At 40.1% G+C, this 20636-nt stretch overlaps 1 protein-coding gene across 1 annotated transcript; it reads right to left on the reverse strand.

Moving 5' to 3' along the window:
- Positions 1-632: 632 nt before the first annotated feature.
- LOC104609461 (HNH endonuclease domain-containing protein) lies at positions 633-18640 on the reverse strand. The gene is made up of 3 exons (XM_010275785.3): positions 18217-18640; positions 17613-17735; positions 633-1001 (listed from the first exon to the last, which is right to left on the reverse strand). The coding sequence occupies exons 1-3, from the start codon at positions 18446-18448 to the stop codon at positions 847-849; spliced, it is 510 nt and encodes a 169-aa protein (XP_010274087.1). The 5' UTR covers positions 18449-18640; the 3' UTR covers positions 633-846.
- Positions 18641-20636: the final 1996 nt, after the last annotated feature.

Here is a 20636-nt window from a genome sequence, read left to right on the forward strand (position 1 = left end):
GCTTAAGGGTGTGGTTCCACCCAAATAAGCACTTACTTTGAATAAGCACTTATTTTTAAGCACTCCCAAACATGGCCTAGGTATCACATAGACAATAAGCACTTTAAAAACAAGCTGGAAATTTGAGCTTAAAAATAAGCCCTTATTTTTAAAATAAGCACTTATTTCGGGTTTCTTTCCCAATCACCAATAAGTGCTTAATGGTGTGGTTCCGACCCAAATAAGCACTTATTTCGAATAAGAACTTATATTTAAGCACTCACAAACATGGCCGGGTATCACATAGACCAATATGTAGCCCTTACAGTATGCCATCCAAGACCTCCTTAATAGTAAGAAGGTGATGCCCCAAAGGTGACTCATCCCAACCTCACATCGTAACCTCTTTCAGCCTATAATCAGCTACCAACCCTCAACATGGTGAAAGTATACATACCTGTGTATACTTGTATTGTCATGACTTGGCTGATTAATGTCTATATATTTACTAAGCTCAAATACATGTAAAATACCAAACACCATCAATTGCTACTGTTCAAGCGAACAATTAGGGGTGTATTAGTTATTTGCAATCTTCTTATTATGTGTGAGGAGGGCGTTGGGGCAAAATTGCCAAAAATAGTAAAATAAGATTAAAAAAACAAAAAGATATCCCTGTTTTGCAATATGAAAATGTTCCCAAGGTCTGTTATCCAATGACGTACAGGTGTCTATTCAATTTATTTGATACAACACTACAAAACGCGATTAATGAACGAAGACATCGATTGCCACATCCAATATCAGATCACAGATTTAGATATAATTAGTACACAGCATCAAACCTGCAATCTCTAACTTCATCTCCTATAAAGTTTCACTTTGTGGAAGTTTGCAAGCAGCCATGCGATCCTTTGACTTGTATTGACCAAGCATTTCAGCAACAGTTCTGCAACGACATTGATTACCAGGTCGTAGCACATCTCCATAAACAGCCATTTCAATAATGTCCAGCTCCTTGTCTGCAGGGTCAACTAACGTTGGTATCAACCACCAACCACTTATAATAAGCGGAACATCTAGGGGGCATCAGCCAATGGTTGGAACATCAAAGGGGAATTTGGAAGTCACCTAGAGCTAGATCATTTCACTTTAGCACCAATCACCAAAGAATCATTCCAATTTTAAGTTTGAATTTTCTCATATCATTGCAATGCATGAGTTTTAGAATCTGAAATAGAGGCATCATCAAGATACTTAATGGTATAAATTGATCCATTTCTTAACAACCAAGGATGGCCTCATTTCAATTTTTGTTAGCATTATTATTTTTTTTTTATAAATGTTGTTAGCATTATTGTTATCACCCATAATTTACACAATGAAGCTGTATTTTCAAATGCCATTAAAAATTTACATTCCTTGTATCTACTAAATGATATACAAGTAAATCATAGTCATTCCCCATGTGGGACCTCCGGCAAGAGATAAACACTTGCATCAGTGCAAGGTGCAATGGACTGCTGTCTACATTGATCTGTTGTGTTCATTTTTTTTTTTTTTTTGATCAATATCTGTTGTGTTCATGGGTTAAAAGTTTCCACCTATAAGATCTCCAAAGCAAATAGTATCCCAGTTCAATGATCAAAAAGTGTTAAATTTATAGCACTTCTTTTGGATTTTCTAACAAAGAAGGCAAAATGGGAACAAGAAACTAAATGATCATAATTATCCAATTGAAGAAGCTCAGAGTTTGCTAGTTCCCCTGTCCTATCCAAACCAGTGTTCTGAAAAGCATATGAGGCATTTATATACATTCGCTATAATAGGAGCTGCACAGAGATAGGCAATGCACTGACTCTATTGTAAAGTGAAATAGAAGTTTCTGGTAACTTCCTACTCACCTCAGGAGTCCACTTCAAGGGAGACTTGGCCTCCTGAACCAGTCATCAGAGAGAGAGAGAGAGAGAGAGAGAGAGAGAGAGAGATGGAAGGAAACTCTTCTTGCCTTCTCATTCCCTTTTTGCCTTATTTATACACTGCTATTACATTCTGTAACAACTGTTTACAGCAACAACAGATACTGGACCTGCTAAGTGGCCCCCTGACATATACATTCTTGATAGGCCCCACAGGCCTGAGTTGGCTTTTACCCTGCTCATCACTCTTACCAATCCCACCCCCTCAGGAGCAACTGTGTCCCGAAGGTTGAGATGACTGAACTGCCACAGCATCGCATGGTAGTCTTCCCATGTGGCATCCTCAACTGGAAGATGTTTCCAAATAACCAAGGTTTGCTGGATTGTCGCATTACCCTTCTTAATCATTCTGTAATCAGCAACTTGAGCTGGTTCTGGCAGTAGGGTGCCATCCTCCAAGAACTCTGGCAATGTTTGTGAAACAGGAGCAATGGGCCCCAGATGTTTCTTTAGCAGGAAATCATGGAAAGTGGGGTGCAATTTGGATAAGCCTGGAAGATCAAGCTTGTAGGCGACTTTCCCACCTTCTCTAGGATATGGAATGACCCAAAGAATCTGGGGACAAGCTTCTGGAACTCCTTTTGGCCGAGCTACTCTGCCTATAGGGGCGAAGCTTTAAGTAAACTCAATCGCCTACCTCATAAGTCACATCCCAATGCTTCTTACAATAATTCATTTTCATCTGCTGTTGCAGCATGAAGCAAATGGGTTTTAAGGTCCCTAAGGACAGAATCTCACTGAACCAAATAGTCATCCACCTCAGCCACAGCAAGGAGGGCACGCCACGCCCATAGAGAGCCTTAAATGGAGAAGCCCGTAGTGATGCATGGTACAAGGTATTGTACCAATACTCCACTCACTGCAACCATTTGAGCCACACCCATGGGCAATCACTTGTAAAAAAATGAAGTTCCAAGAATACGATTCACCACCTCGGACTGGCCATCCATTTGCAGATGGTAGATGGTCGATTCATGGAGCTTGGTCCCCTGGGCCTTGAAGTATTCATACAAAAATTTGCTCATAAAGGCCATGTCACAATCTGAAATAGTAGACCTAGGTGTCCCATGAAGACAAGAACCTGAATAAAGACCTTAGCCACTTGTGCATCCATATATGGGTGTGGCAATGGTGCAAAGTGTGCATATCTTGAAAGTCTGTCAACAAGGACTACAGTGACTATCTTACCCGACAAGGCGGGAAGGCCCATAATGAAGTTCATCATGACTTCATCCCAAACATGCTCAAGAAGAGGAATGGGCTGAAGTAGGCCAGCTGGTGTTTGACTATTATATTTGTGTCATTGGCATATTGAACATTGAGCTACACAGTCCCGTATATGCTTCTTCATGCATACCCAATAGAAATGTGAAGCCAGCCATCGGTAAGTATGCAAAGCTCCAGAATGACCACCACCAAGGGAAGCATGGAACAGCTCCAATAGGGCCAGAAGGTGGGCTGAATGTGAGGGAATAACCATCCTCCCATTAAACATAAGAACATTGAAAATCGAATACCCAAGCAGATGGCCCTTGCCTTGCTCCCTCGACTAACCAGCCAAGAGGTACATGGGCCGAGACATGAACAAGTGGCCTAGTTCCTAATGCCGCGACAGTGCATCAGAGTCCACCTAGGGTTGGTGGATTTTGTTGGGAAGTTTTCTTGGAAAAAATTAACAGTTGTGATTTACTCCAAAGAAAGAGATGTGATTGGTGTCTGTCCCCCCATTGGTGTACTCTCTATAAGACTAATGGTGAGACTTGATATCACTTGTTAATCTCTTGCCCTTTTGCTTATGTTATTTGGGAATTGTCCCTTTCTTTGTTCGGGTGCAAATGGAACCGCCCACCAAATGTACAAAGCTTGTTCGCTTCTACCTTTGTTATTTGGCCAAAGAAAAGGGGAAGAACTCTATGGAGGTGCACAAGAGTTGTTGTTTGCTGGACAGTTAGGGAAGAAAGGAATCAAATAACGTTTCAAATAAGGAGAGAAGCAGAGAAACACTCATTGAAACCATCAACATTAGAGTGGTCCATTGGGTGAAGTCCATGAGTTACTTTGAAAATATATCTTCTGTTGACTTACTTAGGAAGTGGAAGGAAGTGGCTGGTTCAGCACCTTCAGAGATGTAATCAGGCATTCTTGGTTCCTGCCTACTCGTGGTTTTATCAAGCTGAACTTTGATGGAAGAAGAGAAGGGAACCCAGTTCCTTTTGGCATTGAGGGTGTTTTTCAAAATGATGGAAGAATTATTGTACTCTACTCAGGTCCAATTGGTGTTGGTGATTCATTAAGGGCTGAAATCAAGGCTGTGATGGAAGGTGTACATAGAAAAAAGGAATTGAATATCAGGAGGCTGATTATTGAAGGTGATTCAAAGTTAGTGGTGGGCTGGCTAAAAAAGGAGGCAGCTGGATGGTGGAACTATGTTAATGAAAGGAGGTTCAAGTCTTAAGAGAGTTTACCTCTCTCCTTGGTGTTCTCTTGTATTTTTTTTCTTTTCCTAATGAAATAATTGATCAAAAAAAATCTCATGGCAGGTTGTACCAAAGCACTAGTGCTTCTTTGATAAGTTCGTGGCCTTGTTTGGTCCAACATATGTATTATCTTCTCTGGTGTCACCTCCAACTGACCATCAGCAGTGAATTCAGGAAGTGTAGAGCTGCAAATCATGTCTCCACTGATATATTTCCTAAGGAAACATGAAAGACAGGGTGGAGCTTAGATGTTGAAGGGAGCCCTAGCCTGTAAGCAACTTGCCCAATTTGTTGTAGGATGGGAAATGGGCCAAAATATTGGGGTGCCAGCTTGTGCCAAGACCTTCAAATCACTGAGGCTTGGCAGTAAGGCTGTAAGCGAATGAATACTAAGTTGCTAACCTGGTAAGAGACCTTATGTTTTCTGTCGTAACTACTCTTCATGATCTTCTAGGTGCGAGCCAAATTGTGCTTGAGTTCTTGCAAGATCGGATTTCTTTAAGGGAGTTGTTCATCTACTGATGCAACTGTAATGGAGCCTTTTTCATAAGGGAGAATTGTTGGGGGATCCCATCCATACAGGACCCAGAAAGGTGCCATCCCCACTGAGACGTGAAATGTGGTATTATACCAAAGTCGGCTCATGGTAACCATCTTACCCACAACTTGGGGTGCTTATTGAAGGTAAATCTCCAAGCATCTGTTGACCATCTCTGTCTGTCCATCTGTTGATTGAACCAGGTGGGTACCTTGGAGATGAAAACTTTCAGTCCAAAATTGGCACATGAAGGATGTAACTCGATCAGGCACTAGGGTTCAAGGTACACCATGAAGTTTGATGACTTCATTGGCTAATACTTCTGCTACCAAAGAGGCCGAATATGGGTGAGGGAGGGTGGTAAAATGAGCGTGCTTGGAGAGTTGATCAACTATGACCATGATAATTGTTTTCCCAACTGATGACAGCAACCCCAAAATGAAACCATTGAGCCATAGTTGTGAAGGTATGGGCAGCAGCTATAAGACCCCCAAGGGAAGTTGGTGGGGTACTTTGGCTGCAAACAAGCTCCACAAGCTGCCACAAAAGGCTGGACTGACTTCCGTATTCCTACCCATAGTAGGGACTTAAAAGTTCAAAGGACTCCTAAGTGCCCTCTGAAAGCTGAATCATGATACAGTTTGAGTAGTTCTGAAGTAAGGGATTGCAGGTAACACCATTCTCCTCTTGTAATATAGCACATGCCCAACATTGAATAATACAGCACTGTGGGTGGGTCTTGGGCCCATTGGTCCTTGATGATGCCCAATGCTAATTGGTCTTAACATCCTTCCTTGGGGCTTCAAGCAAAGGGTAGATGGGCTGGGTAACTGCCATGGACTGAAGCCCAATGCTACGTGAAAGACCATGAGCTGCTATATTAGTTGGCCCTGCCCTATATTCAATCTGGTAGTCATACACCATGAGCTTAGAGGCCTTCTACCTTTCAGGCATCAAAATCTGCTGGTCCATGAGAAATTTAAGGTTGTGTTGGTTTGACCATATGGTGAAGCAGCGCCCAATTAAATACAAGAGCCACTTCTGAACTACTAAAATAATAGCCATCAGCACCTTCTCATATACCAATTAAGATTGAGCTTGCAGAGATAAGGCTTTACTAAAATAGGCCAAGGGTCGGCCTTCTTGCACCAATACAACCCCGACCAGCTAGTGGTGGCATAAGATCCAGAGTGGTCCTGAGACACTACAAATGCTGCTCCCAATCTTGGCTATAGACTGAGATGTCATTGAAGAAAACAAGAATAAATTTACACAAGGCCTAAATATGTCATTAATAAGAGCCTGAAATGTTGCGGGGGCATTGGTCAGCCCAAACAGCATAACCAGAGATTCAAAATGTCCACCATGTGTTTTGAAAGTGATCTTTGCCACAACATCGGGTGTACCCTTATTTGGTGGTACTTGGATCTCAGGTCCAGCTTAGAGAAGACAGTAATGTACCTCAATTCGTCCAATAATTCATCTACTATGGTATGGGAAAGCAATCCCTTACCGTAATCATGTTCAAAGCCCAAAAGTTAATGCAAAAATGCCATGAACCATCTTTCCTTTAGACTAAGAGGACAAGTGACGCAAATGGGAATGGGATGGGTTGTGACTAAATTGTATCAATCCCTTGTTCAGAAACTCCCTAACCTACCATTCAATTTCCAAGCCTGTTAATACCTCAGCCCTCGAATGTCCCACTCCGGTTGGGCCAAAGAACATGGCTATCACAATCCATTTTTCATTCCTTAGAATTCCCCCAATACCCGAGGACCCTGGATTTCCCATACTACTACCATCAAAATTCAGTTTGATAAAGCCAAGAGGTGGAGGGTTCCAGTAGGAACTTGAGCCCTTCTTAACTGAGGCTGAACTTGTACCCCTTCCAGGGCTGCTAATACCTCAACCCTCAGAGAATAATCTCCCACTCCGATTGGGCCAGAGAACATGGCTATCACATTCCCTTTTTCATTCTTTAGAACTCCCCCAATACCCGAGGACCCTGGATTTCCCATACTACTACCATCAAATTCAGTTTGATAAAGCCAAGATGTGGAGGGTTCTAGTAGGAACTTGAGGCCTTAACTAAGGCTGAACTTGCAATTTCTTCCCATTTTCTTAGGAAATTATCCACTGAGAATTCTGTAAACATATCCAGTGTTTTAAGCCAATGTAAACATATCCAGAATTTTGGCAGCTTTGGAAGGAGTACAAAGAGCGAAGGAATTAAACATTAGAAAGTTGATTGTTGAAGGTGACTCAAAGTTGGTAGTAGGTTGGTTCACAAAGGAAGAAGATGAATTTTGGTGCTATCTTAATGAATGGAAGAAGTTTAAGTGGCTGACACAAAACATGGAAATAAAACTGCAATGGGTTAAAAGGAGTGCTAATTCTTTTGCTGATGTACTAGCAAATTCAAAGTGGACCAAAGGGAAGTGGAGAATTCGGAGGGGATAACAGAAGCTTTTCTTTCTTTCTTTAGAAGCCTTTACTCTAAGGAAAGAACTTGCAGCCACTTCTTGAGGAGTTGGGAAGGCTCAAGCCTGCCTTTAGACAAGAAATCATGGTTGGAAAGAAGTTTCGAAGAGACAGAAATCAAAGAGGCAGTTTATAGCATGGATGGAGACAGGGCTACTGGGCCAGATGGGTTCCCCTTATTTTTTTTTTTCTTTCAAAAGTACTGGGATATTGATAAAGAAGATCTAATAGAGTTTTTCAAGGATTTCCACTCCTCTACCATTGTAAACAAAGGCATAAATTCTACCTTCCTTTGTCTCATCCTTAAGAAAAGGAGAATTTTAGAGGTCAAGGATTTTAGACCAATAAGCTTAGTAGGGAACATTTACAAAATATTGGCCAAGGTGCTAGAAAGGAGGCTTAAAAAAGTCTTAGGAGATCTAATATCCCCAAATCAGTTTGTAATTGTCAAAGAAAGACAGATTGTGGACAGCATCCTAATCACAAATGAATGTGTGGAGGACAGAAAAACTTCTACGCAATGTTTTAAAATGCGGAGGCATGACGTGAGGCGTTCCACTACCTACAGGCATGAGGCGTAGTTCAGAACATAAGAGGCATAAGCCTCCTTGAGATGCCTAGCCCAGCTGGCTGCATGAGACTCTATAAGGCTGGAATTTCAGACCTTTTTTTTGCCTGACTCTTGGAGGTCAATGGAGTTTGGTGCACTGTTATAGCACTATTCTGATTTCTGTTTTGCCCAATGACTAAGAAGAATCAGAGATACTTGTTCGATTGAGGTTTAGGGTTCAAACCTCAGATTGAAGGTGGCGCTCAGCATTTTCTGGGTAGTTTTTTGACTTCTTTAGAGTTCGACTGCAAGTGGAGAGCATTCAGGGATCTCTGGAAGTTGCAGCTGAAACTTCTATTGTGTTCTCCTCTGTTTTCTTGGGTTTTTCCTTGTTGGAACAACCAGTTTTGTGCTGCAGCCGATTGGTTACAGCTTGACTGCTGAACTTTTTAAAAGAATCATCTCTCTATTAGAAAAGAGATGGGAAGTGTGATATCTTGCTCAGTCCAGCATGGAGAATATTGGAATTGAGTTTAAATCAATAGGGGAAGGACTTGTAGGGGCTGGTAGTGTGACACAAAGCAACTCTTTCCAGAATACAACCATTAAGTTTGATGGGGAAAACTATCTTGAGTGGGCTCAATCTGCGATGATGGCCACTGAAAGAAGGGGTAAGTTAGGGTATGTAAATGGTGACACTAAGATGCCAGCCAAGGAAGACCCTTCCTATGCAAAGTGGGTTCAAGAAAACTACCTAGTTGTCACTTGGCTTTGCAACTCAATGCAGACTCATATCAGTAGAAACTATCTTTGGGTAAAGATTTGTTAGACAGTTGTATGCCCTTAGCTCCAATCAAAATGATGTACATTATGAATTTATTGTAAATGAATAAAGTACATATTTGATTCCTGTTCCTGTGGTGTGTTTCTGTCTAATACCCTTAAACTGGACACTTATGAGACTCGTGTTAGTTTAGAATGTTCACAGCCGTTGGATAAGTCTGGGGAGATTTATCCTACCAAGGCTGACACTGGTGTGCTGCCAAATGTTGGGGTGGCCTGTCTCAGTCGCCAGGGTGAGACCCAAGGCACATGCAGTGTAGGATTAATTGAATCTTTGAACTGGACCAAATTTCCAGTATTGCCGTGAACCTTGGAGATTGATGGGCAAAACTGTTCCTGTGGTGTGTTTTTGTGTAATACCCTTAAACTGGACACTTATGAGACTCGTGTTAGTTTAGAATGTTCACAGCCGTTGGATAAGTCTGGGGAGATTTATCCTACCAAGGCTGACACTGGTGTGCTGCCAAATGTTGGGGTGGCCTGTCTCAGTCGCCAGGGTGAGACCCAAGGCACATGCAGTGTAGGATTAATTGAATCTTTGAACCGGACCAAATTTCCAGTATTGCCCTGAACCTTGGAGATTGATGGGCAAAACTGTTCCTGTGGTGTGTTTCTGTGTAATACCCTTAAACTGGACACTTATGAGACTCGTGTTAGTTTAGAATGTTCACAGCCGTTGGATAAGTCTGGGGAGATTTATCCTACCAAGGCTGACACTGGTGTGCTGCCAAATGTTGGGGTGGCCTGTCTCAGCCGCCAGGGTGAGACCCAAGGCACATGCAGTGTAGGATTAATTGAATCTTTGAACCGGACCAGATTTCCAGTATTGCCCTGAATCTTGGAGATTGATGGGCAAAACTGGAAAGTTACACCTAACCCCTAGACTCGATTATGATACTGCACTAGGTGTCGGATTGGGCTGTCTTTGATATGCCAATCAGTGAGATCCTTAGCGGGGGTCAAAACCTGGGTATGTTGGGACAGTCCGAGAATTCATCTGAGTGGGTGATCATAGTGACAGGATCAGCCCCTTTGTCGGACAAAGGTAATGATCGGGATGCACTCTCTCTGATAGAAACCAAGACTGCCGGCAACCGATTTCAATTGTTGAGATTTTTTTTGCAAAATATATTTTATATGAGATATAAAAGAATATATATGTTACGGTTTCAAACGTTTGCAAAAGGTTTTAATTCCCGGGATCCATGTGAGTGGAGAGTGCAGCACTGTTCCTTGCAGCCGAGGGAGAGGTCCTCTCTTGTCGAGCAGTGTATGATCATTATGGGCTGAGAGGTTAAGTGTAAGACCATTGAAAGTAATACCTGATGGGCTAATCTTGCATCTGCCCACAGTCCCTGGGTGTTACAAGGTGGCTTGGCCCAGGGACCACTTAGGGTAAGTGTTGGGCCCATAGAGCCCATGAGATGGGTTTCAGGGGGTGCACTGTCCATAACAGTGTATTCGGCCAGGCCTTGTAACAAAGGCTGGGCTGAACCCATGTGGCTGATGTGTAGATCAATGTTTGGGTCCCACGCCATACAAGGAAGCCCAACTGGGCAACAGTTTGGAAGGCTAAGTGAGCACATAACCTTATTGGGCCTAAAGCCCATGTCGAACTGGGCTGATTTGATCAGTTAAATGAGGGGAAAATTCTGAGATTAGATTAGCAGATAGGATTGGGTCTTAACCCTATCCATCAGAGAGTCTAGATTTGAATGTGATTCAGATCTGGAAACCTCCTAATAAGATTAGGAGAAGGTTGATCTAATTTGCAGATAAGATAAGGGTTTACCCTTATCACTTAAAGGGAATTCTGATCCAAATATGATTTGGATCAGCAACTCCTAATGGGATTAGGAGCTGATCCCTTTAAGGTTATAAAAGGAGGAGGGGGCAGCAGCCTTTTGACACACAACACATCCTGTCTTCAGAGCTGAAATCACAAAAGAGAGAATTCAGCATCACTGTGCTAAATCTCTCTTGTCGCCTCCTTCCTGCCGCCGCCATATCTGCCAGTTTGATCTCCTCTTATCAGTGGGAGTGATCAAGATTGGATCTTGATATCAGTCCTTTGTGAAAGGGCTGATTGGAAGTAGTGCTCACGTGTCGTCCAGCTGATTCTTGCAAAGGATCTGGTTCTTTTGAAGAACGCTGCTGGTCCTAGTCCATCCTGCACTGCGCCATCTTCAGTGGGAGCAGTTTTTGGTTCCTTCTCTGGGCATGAACACCTCCATTGGGAGATACTATTTCTCTGTATCAGGTATATCCCTCTCCTACTGCTTTTTGTTCAGATCTGGTTCGGTTCTTGGTTCAAAATTGATCATTGAAAAATATGATTTTTCTAAAATAGGGAATACGATTCCCAGTAGGATGGAGAGAAATTTTTGAAATTCGCCCATTCTATTCCGCAAGATTCGGGCATCCATACGATGGATATCTCATCCCTTCAAGATTGCCAAAGACATATGGTATAATATGAAGGAAACTTACTCTCAGCCCCTTAATGTAGCAAGGGCCTATGAGCTGAAAATTGAAGTGGCAAATCTGAAACAGGTGGAGAAACCTATGTCGATTTACTTCTCAACTTTGAAGTCTCTATGGCATGAAATTGATCACTTGGAGACAATTGAATGGGAAAGTCAAAAGGATGCAGTAACATATAACAAACTAGTGGTAAGAAATATGGTTTTTGAATTCCTTGTAGGGCAGAATTCTGAATATGATAAAGTGAGATAGCAACTTCTTAATAGGGAAAGTGTTTCCTTGTCTCAAGCATATTCTTTAGTGCATAGTGAGGAGAGCAAAAGGAAATTTATGCTACAAAATTCCCAAATTGAATCAGCCTTAGCAGCTATGAAGCCAAATTGATCACTTGGAGACAATTGAATGGGAAAGTCAAAAGGATGCAGTAACATATAACAAACTAGTGGTAAGAAATATGGTTTTTGAATTCCTTGTAGGGCAGAATTCTGAATATGATAAAGTGAGATAGCAACTTCTTAATAGGGAAAGTGTTTCCTTGTCTCAAGCATATTCTTTAGTGCATAGTGAGGAGAGCAAAAGGAAATTTATGCTACAAAATTCCCAAATTGAATCAGCCTTAGCAGCTATGAAGCCAAAGCACTATGTTGATAAGGAGAGAAAGGTGAGAAAGGAAGAAGAAAAGGAGATCGTTTGTTACTATTGCAAGAAACCTAAACACAATAAAGAGGCTTGTTGGAAGCTTCATCCTCAGTTGGCACCTTCATGAATTAAGAATAAGAAGGGAAATGCAAATGTTGACATTGCTACAGATGTTTCATCCTCTATTAGTGCTGGATCTACTTCCTTGGATGCTTTGCCTGCTGTCAAGACAGTCTTGACACAGTTGGAGAATAAAGCCGGCATTACTAGACCATCTCAGTCTACCCCATGTCCTTCTACCTCCACTCCAGCTTTTGCACACTCAAGTACAAGAGCTACTGCCTATCATGCCTTGACTCCAGGTAACACTGATCTTGTTTGGATAGTAGATCCGGGTGCCTCTGACCATATGACCAGTTTAACCTCACTGTTTTCTTCTTATCATTTGTCCTCTAGAAGAGACAAGGTCTCTATTGCTGATGGCTCTCTTGTTCCCATCTTTGGCAAGGGAGACATTAAAGTGTCTAATGCACTTTCCTTATCATCAGCTTTACATGTGCCCAAACTTAGTACTAGCCTACTTTCTATTAGTAGCATTACTAAAGGTCAGAATTGTTCAGTGACCTTTTTCCCTGATCATTGTGTTTTCTAGGATCTGGTGACAAAGAAGGTGATTAGAACTGGCTATGAGGCGAATGGGATCTACTTGCTTGAGCATCCACTTAGAAGAAATAAAGGAGTTGAAAAGTCTTTTCTCTCTCAGTCTGTGAGTCAGATTATGCTTTGGCATAATTAGTTAGGTCATTTGTCTTGTGGGTCTTTAAGAAGTCTTTTTCCTACTTTGTTTGAATCAGTCCAAGTGTGCAGTCTAAAGCGTGAAAGTTGTGAGTAGGCAAAACATTGTAGATCAATCTATACTTTGAGTAATACAAGAAGCCTTGATCCTTTTGAAATTGTGCATACTGATTGTTTGGGGACCATATCATATCACTGCTATAGGGGGATACAAGTATTTCTTGTTATTTGATGATGATTATTCTTGTTTCTCTTGGGTTTATCTTATGTGTTCCCATGATGAGGTCCCTATTTTGACCTGTGCTTTCCATCAAATGGTTCTCACTCAATTTGGGGTTAGAATCAAATCTTTTAGATCTGATAATGCCAATGAGTACTTCACCAAATCATTGAACTCGTACTTCCTTCAATATGGGGTTATTCACCAGAGCACCTATCTTCATACCCCACATCAAAATGGAATAGTTGAGAGAAAGAACAGGCACATCCTTGAGGTTGCAAGAAGCATTATGCTAAATTTAAATGTCCTTATACGTTTTTGGGGGGATGCAATTCATATGGTTGTGTATCTCATTAACCGAGTTCCTTTACCATATTATATCCTAAGAAAGACTTGTTTACCATCCCTCTTAAAGTCTTTGGGTGCACATGTTTTGTTCAAATCTTGGGGCTTAATCGTTTTAAATTTGATCATAAAGCTTCCAAATGCATTTTTCTTAGTTATGCATAAAATCAAAAGAGATATTGTTGTTATGACCGAATTTCTAGCTCTCGGTTTGTGTCTATGGATGTTACCTTTTTTGAGGATGTTCCTTATTATCTAGGAGTTTCATCTCAGGGGGAGAGAGATGAAAGAGGTGTATTTATTCCTGAAGTTCCCCTTCCTATCCCTGTTCTTGAAAAGGAAATGTATCAAGAGGATCATTCTCAAAAATGTAAGGAGTTGAAGGTTTTCCATAGGAAGTGGAGGCGAGTTGATTTTGGTGCTCTTGGTCAACCCAAGCCAGTTCCCATTTCCTCTGCAACACCTGATCCAGATGCTACATCTTCACCTTCCACTCCTAAGACTACCATCATGGATCCATTGCCTTCTATTGATGATCTTGACCTTCCAAATGCAGTCTGTAAAGGGAAATGGAGATGTACCACATCCACTATGCACTACACATCTCAGTTTTTCTCATATGAGCACCTTTCACCATCCTATAAATCCAATTTGGCATCCATTTATACTATATCCATTCCTAAAACTGTGCAGGAACCTCTCTCGATGCCTAAGTGGAAGGATGCTATGAAGGAGGAAATGAATGCACTCGTTAAAAGTGAGACATGGGAGTTGGTGAATCAACCTGAAGGAATGAAACCAGTTAGGTGCAGATGGGTGTTCACTGTGAAGCATAACGCAGATGAATCAGTTGAAAGATAATAAAGCTCATCTTGTTGCAAAGGGTTATACACAGACCTATGGATTTGATTACTCTGAGATTTTTGCACCAATTGCTAAGATGAATACTATTCGTGTTCTGTTATCTCTGAATGCAAATTTTTATGGCTCATGTTTCAAATGGATGTTGACGTAGGTGCATGTTGCAAGGCCTAAGATGGTGCCACATGGCACCAGCCGGATGCAATCCTAGCCGTCCGTTGCTAACCAACTCCATGCGAGCTCAAGTATAAATTAGTGTGTCACTTCCCAGGTAACCTATCTTGGCTTCTACTACTCTCAAGCTCTCTAGCACTCAGGTGACCTCGTCTGAGCCCTCTCTACTCAAGCCTCGTCCGACCCCTTGCTACACACTTGACTAACTTGACCGTCGCAGTCTCTACCCCTAGGATAACAGCCGAGGCCTCTGACATGCTCTCTTGTTCACAGGTCGGAGACTGAAGCCCTCGAATACATCAGCCCTTGGACATACTAGCCCTTGGCTAAGGAAGTGAAGTTACCTTGTTGCCCTTAACCCATCCATGGCAGCAACAGATGTCAAGAATGCTTTCCTCAATGGTGATTTGCAGGAAGAAGTGTATATGGAGTTACCTCCTACTTTTTATGATATAGATGCAAGCAAGAAAGTTTGCTGACTCAAGAAGGCATTGTATGGTTTAAAGCAATCTCCAAGAGCTTGGTTTGACAAGTTTAGACTTGCTCTGGAGAAATTTGGGTATATGTAGGCTCACTCAGACTACACACTTTTCTTCAAGAGAGGTGATTCCTCCTTGACAATTCTTGTTGTATATGTGGATATTGTGATAACAGGCAATGATGTTGATGAGATTAATTCCCTCAAACAATTACTTCACAAAGAGTTTGAAGTGAAATATTTGGGTCATCTCAAATATTTTTTGGGAATTGAGGTGGCTAGATCTAAGCATGGTATTTTCATTTCTTAGAGGAAATATGTCCTTGACCTTTTGGAGGAAACAAGAAAATTAGAGGTTAAACCTGTAGATACTCCCATTGAATTGAATCAAAAGATAAGTGCAGAAGAAGGTGAACCTCTTGATGACAAGACCATGTATGAACAGCTGGTAGGGACTCGGCCTGACATTTCTTATGTTGTCGGTAACCACTCATTTGTTAGCTATTGAGAGGATCCTAGCATATCTCAAGAGGTGCCCAGGTCATGGAATACTCTTCAAGAATAATGGTCATATGAAGATTGAGGTGTATACTAATGTGGATTGGGTTGGATGTGCAGATGACAGGAGGTCTACCTCTGGGTACTATGCCTTTGTTGGAGGAAATCTGGTTTCATGGCGAAGTAAGAAACAAAATGTAGTGGCTCATTCAAGTGCTGAAGTCGAATACAGATCTATGGCTCATGGAGTGGCAGAAATTCTGTGGCTGAGATCTTTACTTGAAGAATTTGGAATTAAGCATGAGAAGTCCTTAATGCTATATTGTGACAATCAATCTGCTATGAATATTGCCCATAACCCAAAACAGCATGACAGGAGGAAACACATTGAGGTGGATCAACATTTTATTAGGGAGAGAATAGCCTCCCAAGAAGTGTGTTTGCCATATATCGCCTTTAATATGCAGCTTAGTGATCTCTTCACCAAGGCAGTCACTAAAGTCAGGATGGAGACAAATTTATGGAAGTTGGGAATGTTCAATATCTATTCCCAACTTAAGGGGGAGTGTAGAGATGTAGACAAAGATACTTAGTTCTTTTTTATATGCGTTTTATACGCAAAAATATACTTCCCATCTTTATTTGTAATTGTTCAGGCTACAGTTCTTGTTTTTCTCTTTGTCACTGTTGATAGAGGTACTTTTGTCATTGTATCATCTTTTTATTAAGTTAATATAAAAGCCAATGAGGGGGGTGGTAGAACCAATTCATTCTGTTCTTTTTCTTTTCTTTTCTTGAACAGGTTTCGAACTCAACCTAGGACTGATACAGGTATATTTAAAGTCCCTTTAAGAAAATCTGGTGCAATCACATCCCTTCTAGAGTGTATGTCTAAAGAGAATAAACACCTGTGATCTCCTTTAGAAGAAAAGTTTGGGAAGACTTTACATTTCTCCTCATGCTTGTTGTTTGTGCTTGCAAAATGGAGAAACAGCTGACCACCTACTTATCCATTGTAATTTCACTCAAAAGGTCTAGCTGCATTTCTTAAACCTGATAGGTTACCATTGGGTTAACCCAGAGCATATTCAAGACTTTGTTCATCAGAGGCAAGGTTGTGGCCTAAGAAAAAGAGGCAAAGCCTACTGGCAAACGGTGTTACATACAGTTATGTGGGGAGTTTGGGAGGAAAGAAACAAGCAATTATTTGGAAACAAGGTCAGAACTCTAAAAGAGTTAATTTCAGACATTACCTATCTCTATAACTTTTGGGCTGCTAATCCGGAGCTGCCAAAGTCTCTCAATCAATGACCTTAACAGAAACTTACAAACCATTCTTTTCTTCCCTCACTCTACTCAGACTTCGTTAAGACATTCAACTTTATTCAGTAAAGGAGGGATGATTTTACATTTTGATGGGAGTGCTGTAGGCAATCCAGGGTTTACTAGAATTGGGGGTATCGTAAGGGATGAAAGAGGTAACACTTGCTGGGTTTTCAGTGGACCAATCGGTTTTACTGACTCAACCAAGGCTGAAGTGTTGGCTGCTCTCACTGGAATCAGAATAGCTAAAAGCTTGGGTATTCAAAACCTTTCCATTGCAGGGGACTCAAAAAATACCATCAAATGGTTAAGGAGCAAGGAAGGGGTCCATGGAGGTTAAGCCATTATTTGGCAGAAGCAAGGGATTCCTTAGACAGCTTAAATGCAACCTGTTTTGGATCCCTAGGGAACTTAATCCTATTGCAATAGCTTAGCTAAATTGGATGCTTGCTTAGAAAATCTGTATAATGATAGGATTCCTCCTTTATATTCTTTGGGGTTTTCCCCTGCTTTGTACATCCTCTCATGTACTCCCTTTTATTTTAATGAAATCTGGTTAAACGTTTCTCAAAAGAAAAAGAAAAGAAAAAACAGGGGTGGGACAAGATCAAATGTTCTAGGCTGATTTGTAATTTTTTGTTTTATGGGGAGGAGAGTTAAGAGAATTTATCTCTCCTCTGCTCTATTTGTACTTTGCTTTAATTTTTAATAAAATGTTGTAGTTATTCTTGATAAACAAATTGTCCCTTGTGAAATTCTTCATGAACTAATTTCTCGTTCAAGGAAACTCATTACATCATCTTGTGGTTTGGATTTGCAATATTCTTTCATTATCCCAATGAAGCTAACAACTAAACAAAAACATATTGATGAAACACTTTAATTCAATAACAAAGACTAATGGGTGAAAAGGGATTGAAATAAAACCAAAATGAGAAAACATACCAGTAAACTTCACATCACAAGAGAAACCTTCCAATTCAGTTCTATCCACCACTGCTTTATCCGATTTAAACCGGTTGACCCTGGTTTGAAGAATTTGGCAGTTCTCTGCTATAGATTCCCCACCTACAACATAATTCAATTTTGAGAAAAAATCCATAATCCAAAACTATAATAAAAAAATGTCGCTGAATAATAAGAAAATAAATCAAAATTCTAAAAGTAACAACTAGAGCCGAAACCAATATGAAATAACAAAAAGAAAAGAAAGAGAAAGTTGCTGAATAAGAAACCATACCCAGGAAAGAAATTAATCAAGTAAAGATCGAAATTGACACATCAGACCAGCGTTTGAAAAGAAAAACTATCAGCCTAGAAGTTACAATTCAAGTCAATATAAAATGTACGAAGAAACCACAATTATCGACAAAGATTAACAGCCTAATAATACCAGACCTAGAATAAGAACAATTAATTAAATATCAAAATAAAACGAACAAAAAAAACAAAAGTTTAAAGTTCGACAGAAAAATCAAATACCCAGAAAAAGATAGTGGCCAATGCAAATGGAACCGCCACAAATAAAATGAATGGGATTACAGAGTACCTTTCGAATATGGTACAATGTGATCGTACTCGAAACAAAGACATCCCTGGCAATTGCAAAACCTCTTGCAGACGATGTTACCAGCGGCATCATATCGCCACCGTTCAGGGTGGCGGCCGGGGACAACAGAAGCTTTGGCCCAGCACAAGGCCTTCGTCTTGGCGTCGAAGAACCTCGGCCTCTCTTCTTTGTTGTCACTGACACTACTATTTGAATGCCTAGGTGAACTCATCCTCGCAAATAGAAAATGGGGAAATCCTAAAAAATATAATACAAAAATATATCGCCTCCGCTGTGGTTTCTCAAGCTTCAATCTCTCCACCCAACGCTCACCGGCGAAAGCGAGTTGGCGAGGTCTCTGTGAGTCGCCGGTGAGTCTTCTCTTACTCCGTACAGCGACACAACCGTAGTCCCAAACTCCTAATTACAGATTCCATTTCAACGTGTTTAGATACACCAGAAATCCTAAGCATGAGACAAGCTGGTAATCATCATGTCGTTGTTTTTAACCAACTTTAATGATTGCTTGAAAAGAAAGGCATAAGCCTCAAGTAAAACTGATTATTTGATTTAATGAAAAAAATTATTCATTTTTTTAGTTTAAAGTATATGAAAAAAACACTTCAATAATTATTATGAACCAAATAAATAAAAAGTAAAAATGAAAACCAATTAGAAATATCAAGTTCTCTTAGTGTTTTAAGAGAGTTTTGAATACAAAACAGGCTAATCCAGTTCTTAGTTTCTTTTGGATATATCAAGTGATTTTTCTTATTATTCTTATTCTAACATGGCTTCCTATTTTTCTCATTTCTTTTTCTAATAGATTTGTTTTCTTTTTATTGATTTTCTTTTGTATTGATAAAATTAACTAAGTTATTTCTTTCTTCTAATACCATAATTCTAAAATTTATTGTTATTAGTTGATTCATTATTATTTTATTTAATGCTTAACTACTAAAACTTATTATTGTTTATAAACTTTTATTTTATTGGATATTTATACCTTCTATTAATTAATGAACTTTAATTAATTTTATTCTTAAGCTTTGAGGCTTTGAGGCTTATGCCTCCCAATGCCTTAAGGCTTATGCCTCACCTTTTTGGGCCATTACACTTCAATAATGCCTTTAGCCTTTCAAAACCTTGAAAGATTAGGGCCATTAGGTGTTACAACCAAGCAAACGTTGAATACAATTATGGCTAGGTTGTTTTGACATCAGTTTGGTTCTAGTCCAAGCGAAGGCCCATGTTGGAATGGGTCTAAGGTTGGCCCTTAATCCTGAGATAAGATTAATTGAATGCTTTAGCTGTTCAGTAGGTTGTAGAACCAATGATAAGAATCCACACGAGTCTTAAAATACATGGGGCTCACAATCATTCAACCTTTTAATATGAGGCCCATGTATTTTATCACTAGTCTAGAGTCTTATCATTGGTTCCAAGCCTATTGAACAGCTAAGGCGTTCGACTAATCCGAATTCCTTAATCCTACCCAATTCAGTTAATTTATACACCTATATTTTAATCCAAAAAATTTAATAAGAAATAAAAATATTTAATGGGAGAGGGTTAATTTTATTAAGAAAGATTTTATTAGAAAAGAGTATTTATTATTTTAATTGAAGAAATTAAGACATGAGAAGAGGGTTTTATGAGGAGACACAAGAGAGTTTTAGCTTTAAAAAAAGGCACAAGAGGGTTTTTAATATTTCACATGTGTGAAGGAGAGAACAGGAGACTCCATGTGAGGCCTCTTGTGAGAGACCCTTGACCTCTACATTCCTCTTTCTATATATACAAATAAGTTTTCTTTAAAATGGTTTGGAATTGAAAATGTGAGATGTTGGTTCAAATACAAGAGTAGGTTTAATCGTTTAAGATAAAAACTATAATATCTTTGATTGGGAGAGATTCTCTAGCTAGGTGTAGCTAGATGTAGTACTCTCATGGCGTTTGCATGATTTTTTATTTCAGGAAATCCCATATGATTGGATTCATTGGGTTTTGCTTTTATCAAATTCATAGGGGTTTTGATTCTTTTAAGAAGCCTTTCAAAAAATGAAGGAGAAACAACAAGCACTAAACAAGATCTTAGATTGCTATAAGCACAAAGGCTGTAGACAAAGCACCTAGCCACACATTGGGAATATCTCCCATAATGTGTGTTAAATTCAAGGGGAAGATGTTCCCAACAGCTAGATTCCCATGCTTTTGTGGTTCGTGGAGAGTTTTTACTTGAAGAGAATCCCATCACAACAAACAAAGAGAACAAACAAAAACTAAAACACTTGATAGCATTTAATTTTGAACACTAATAGTTCGTTTGGTTGCCTCAATTGGGATGAGAAAGGGTAAATATTCACTCTAGATTGAGAAATAGTGAGACACGATGAGAACACAGTTCACAATACTAGGGA

Source organism: Nelumbo nucifera, chromosome 7 (genome assembly GCF_055504915.1).
Source record: "Nelumbo nucifera cultivar China Antique chromosome 7, China Antique-T2T, whole genome shotgun sequence".
NCBI lineage: Eukaryota > Viridiplantae > Streptophyta > Magnoliopsida > Proteales > Nelumbonaceae > Nelumbo > Nelumbo nucifera.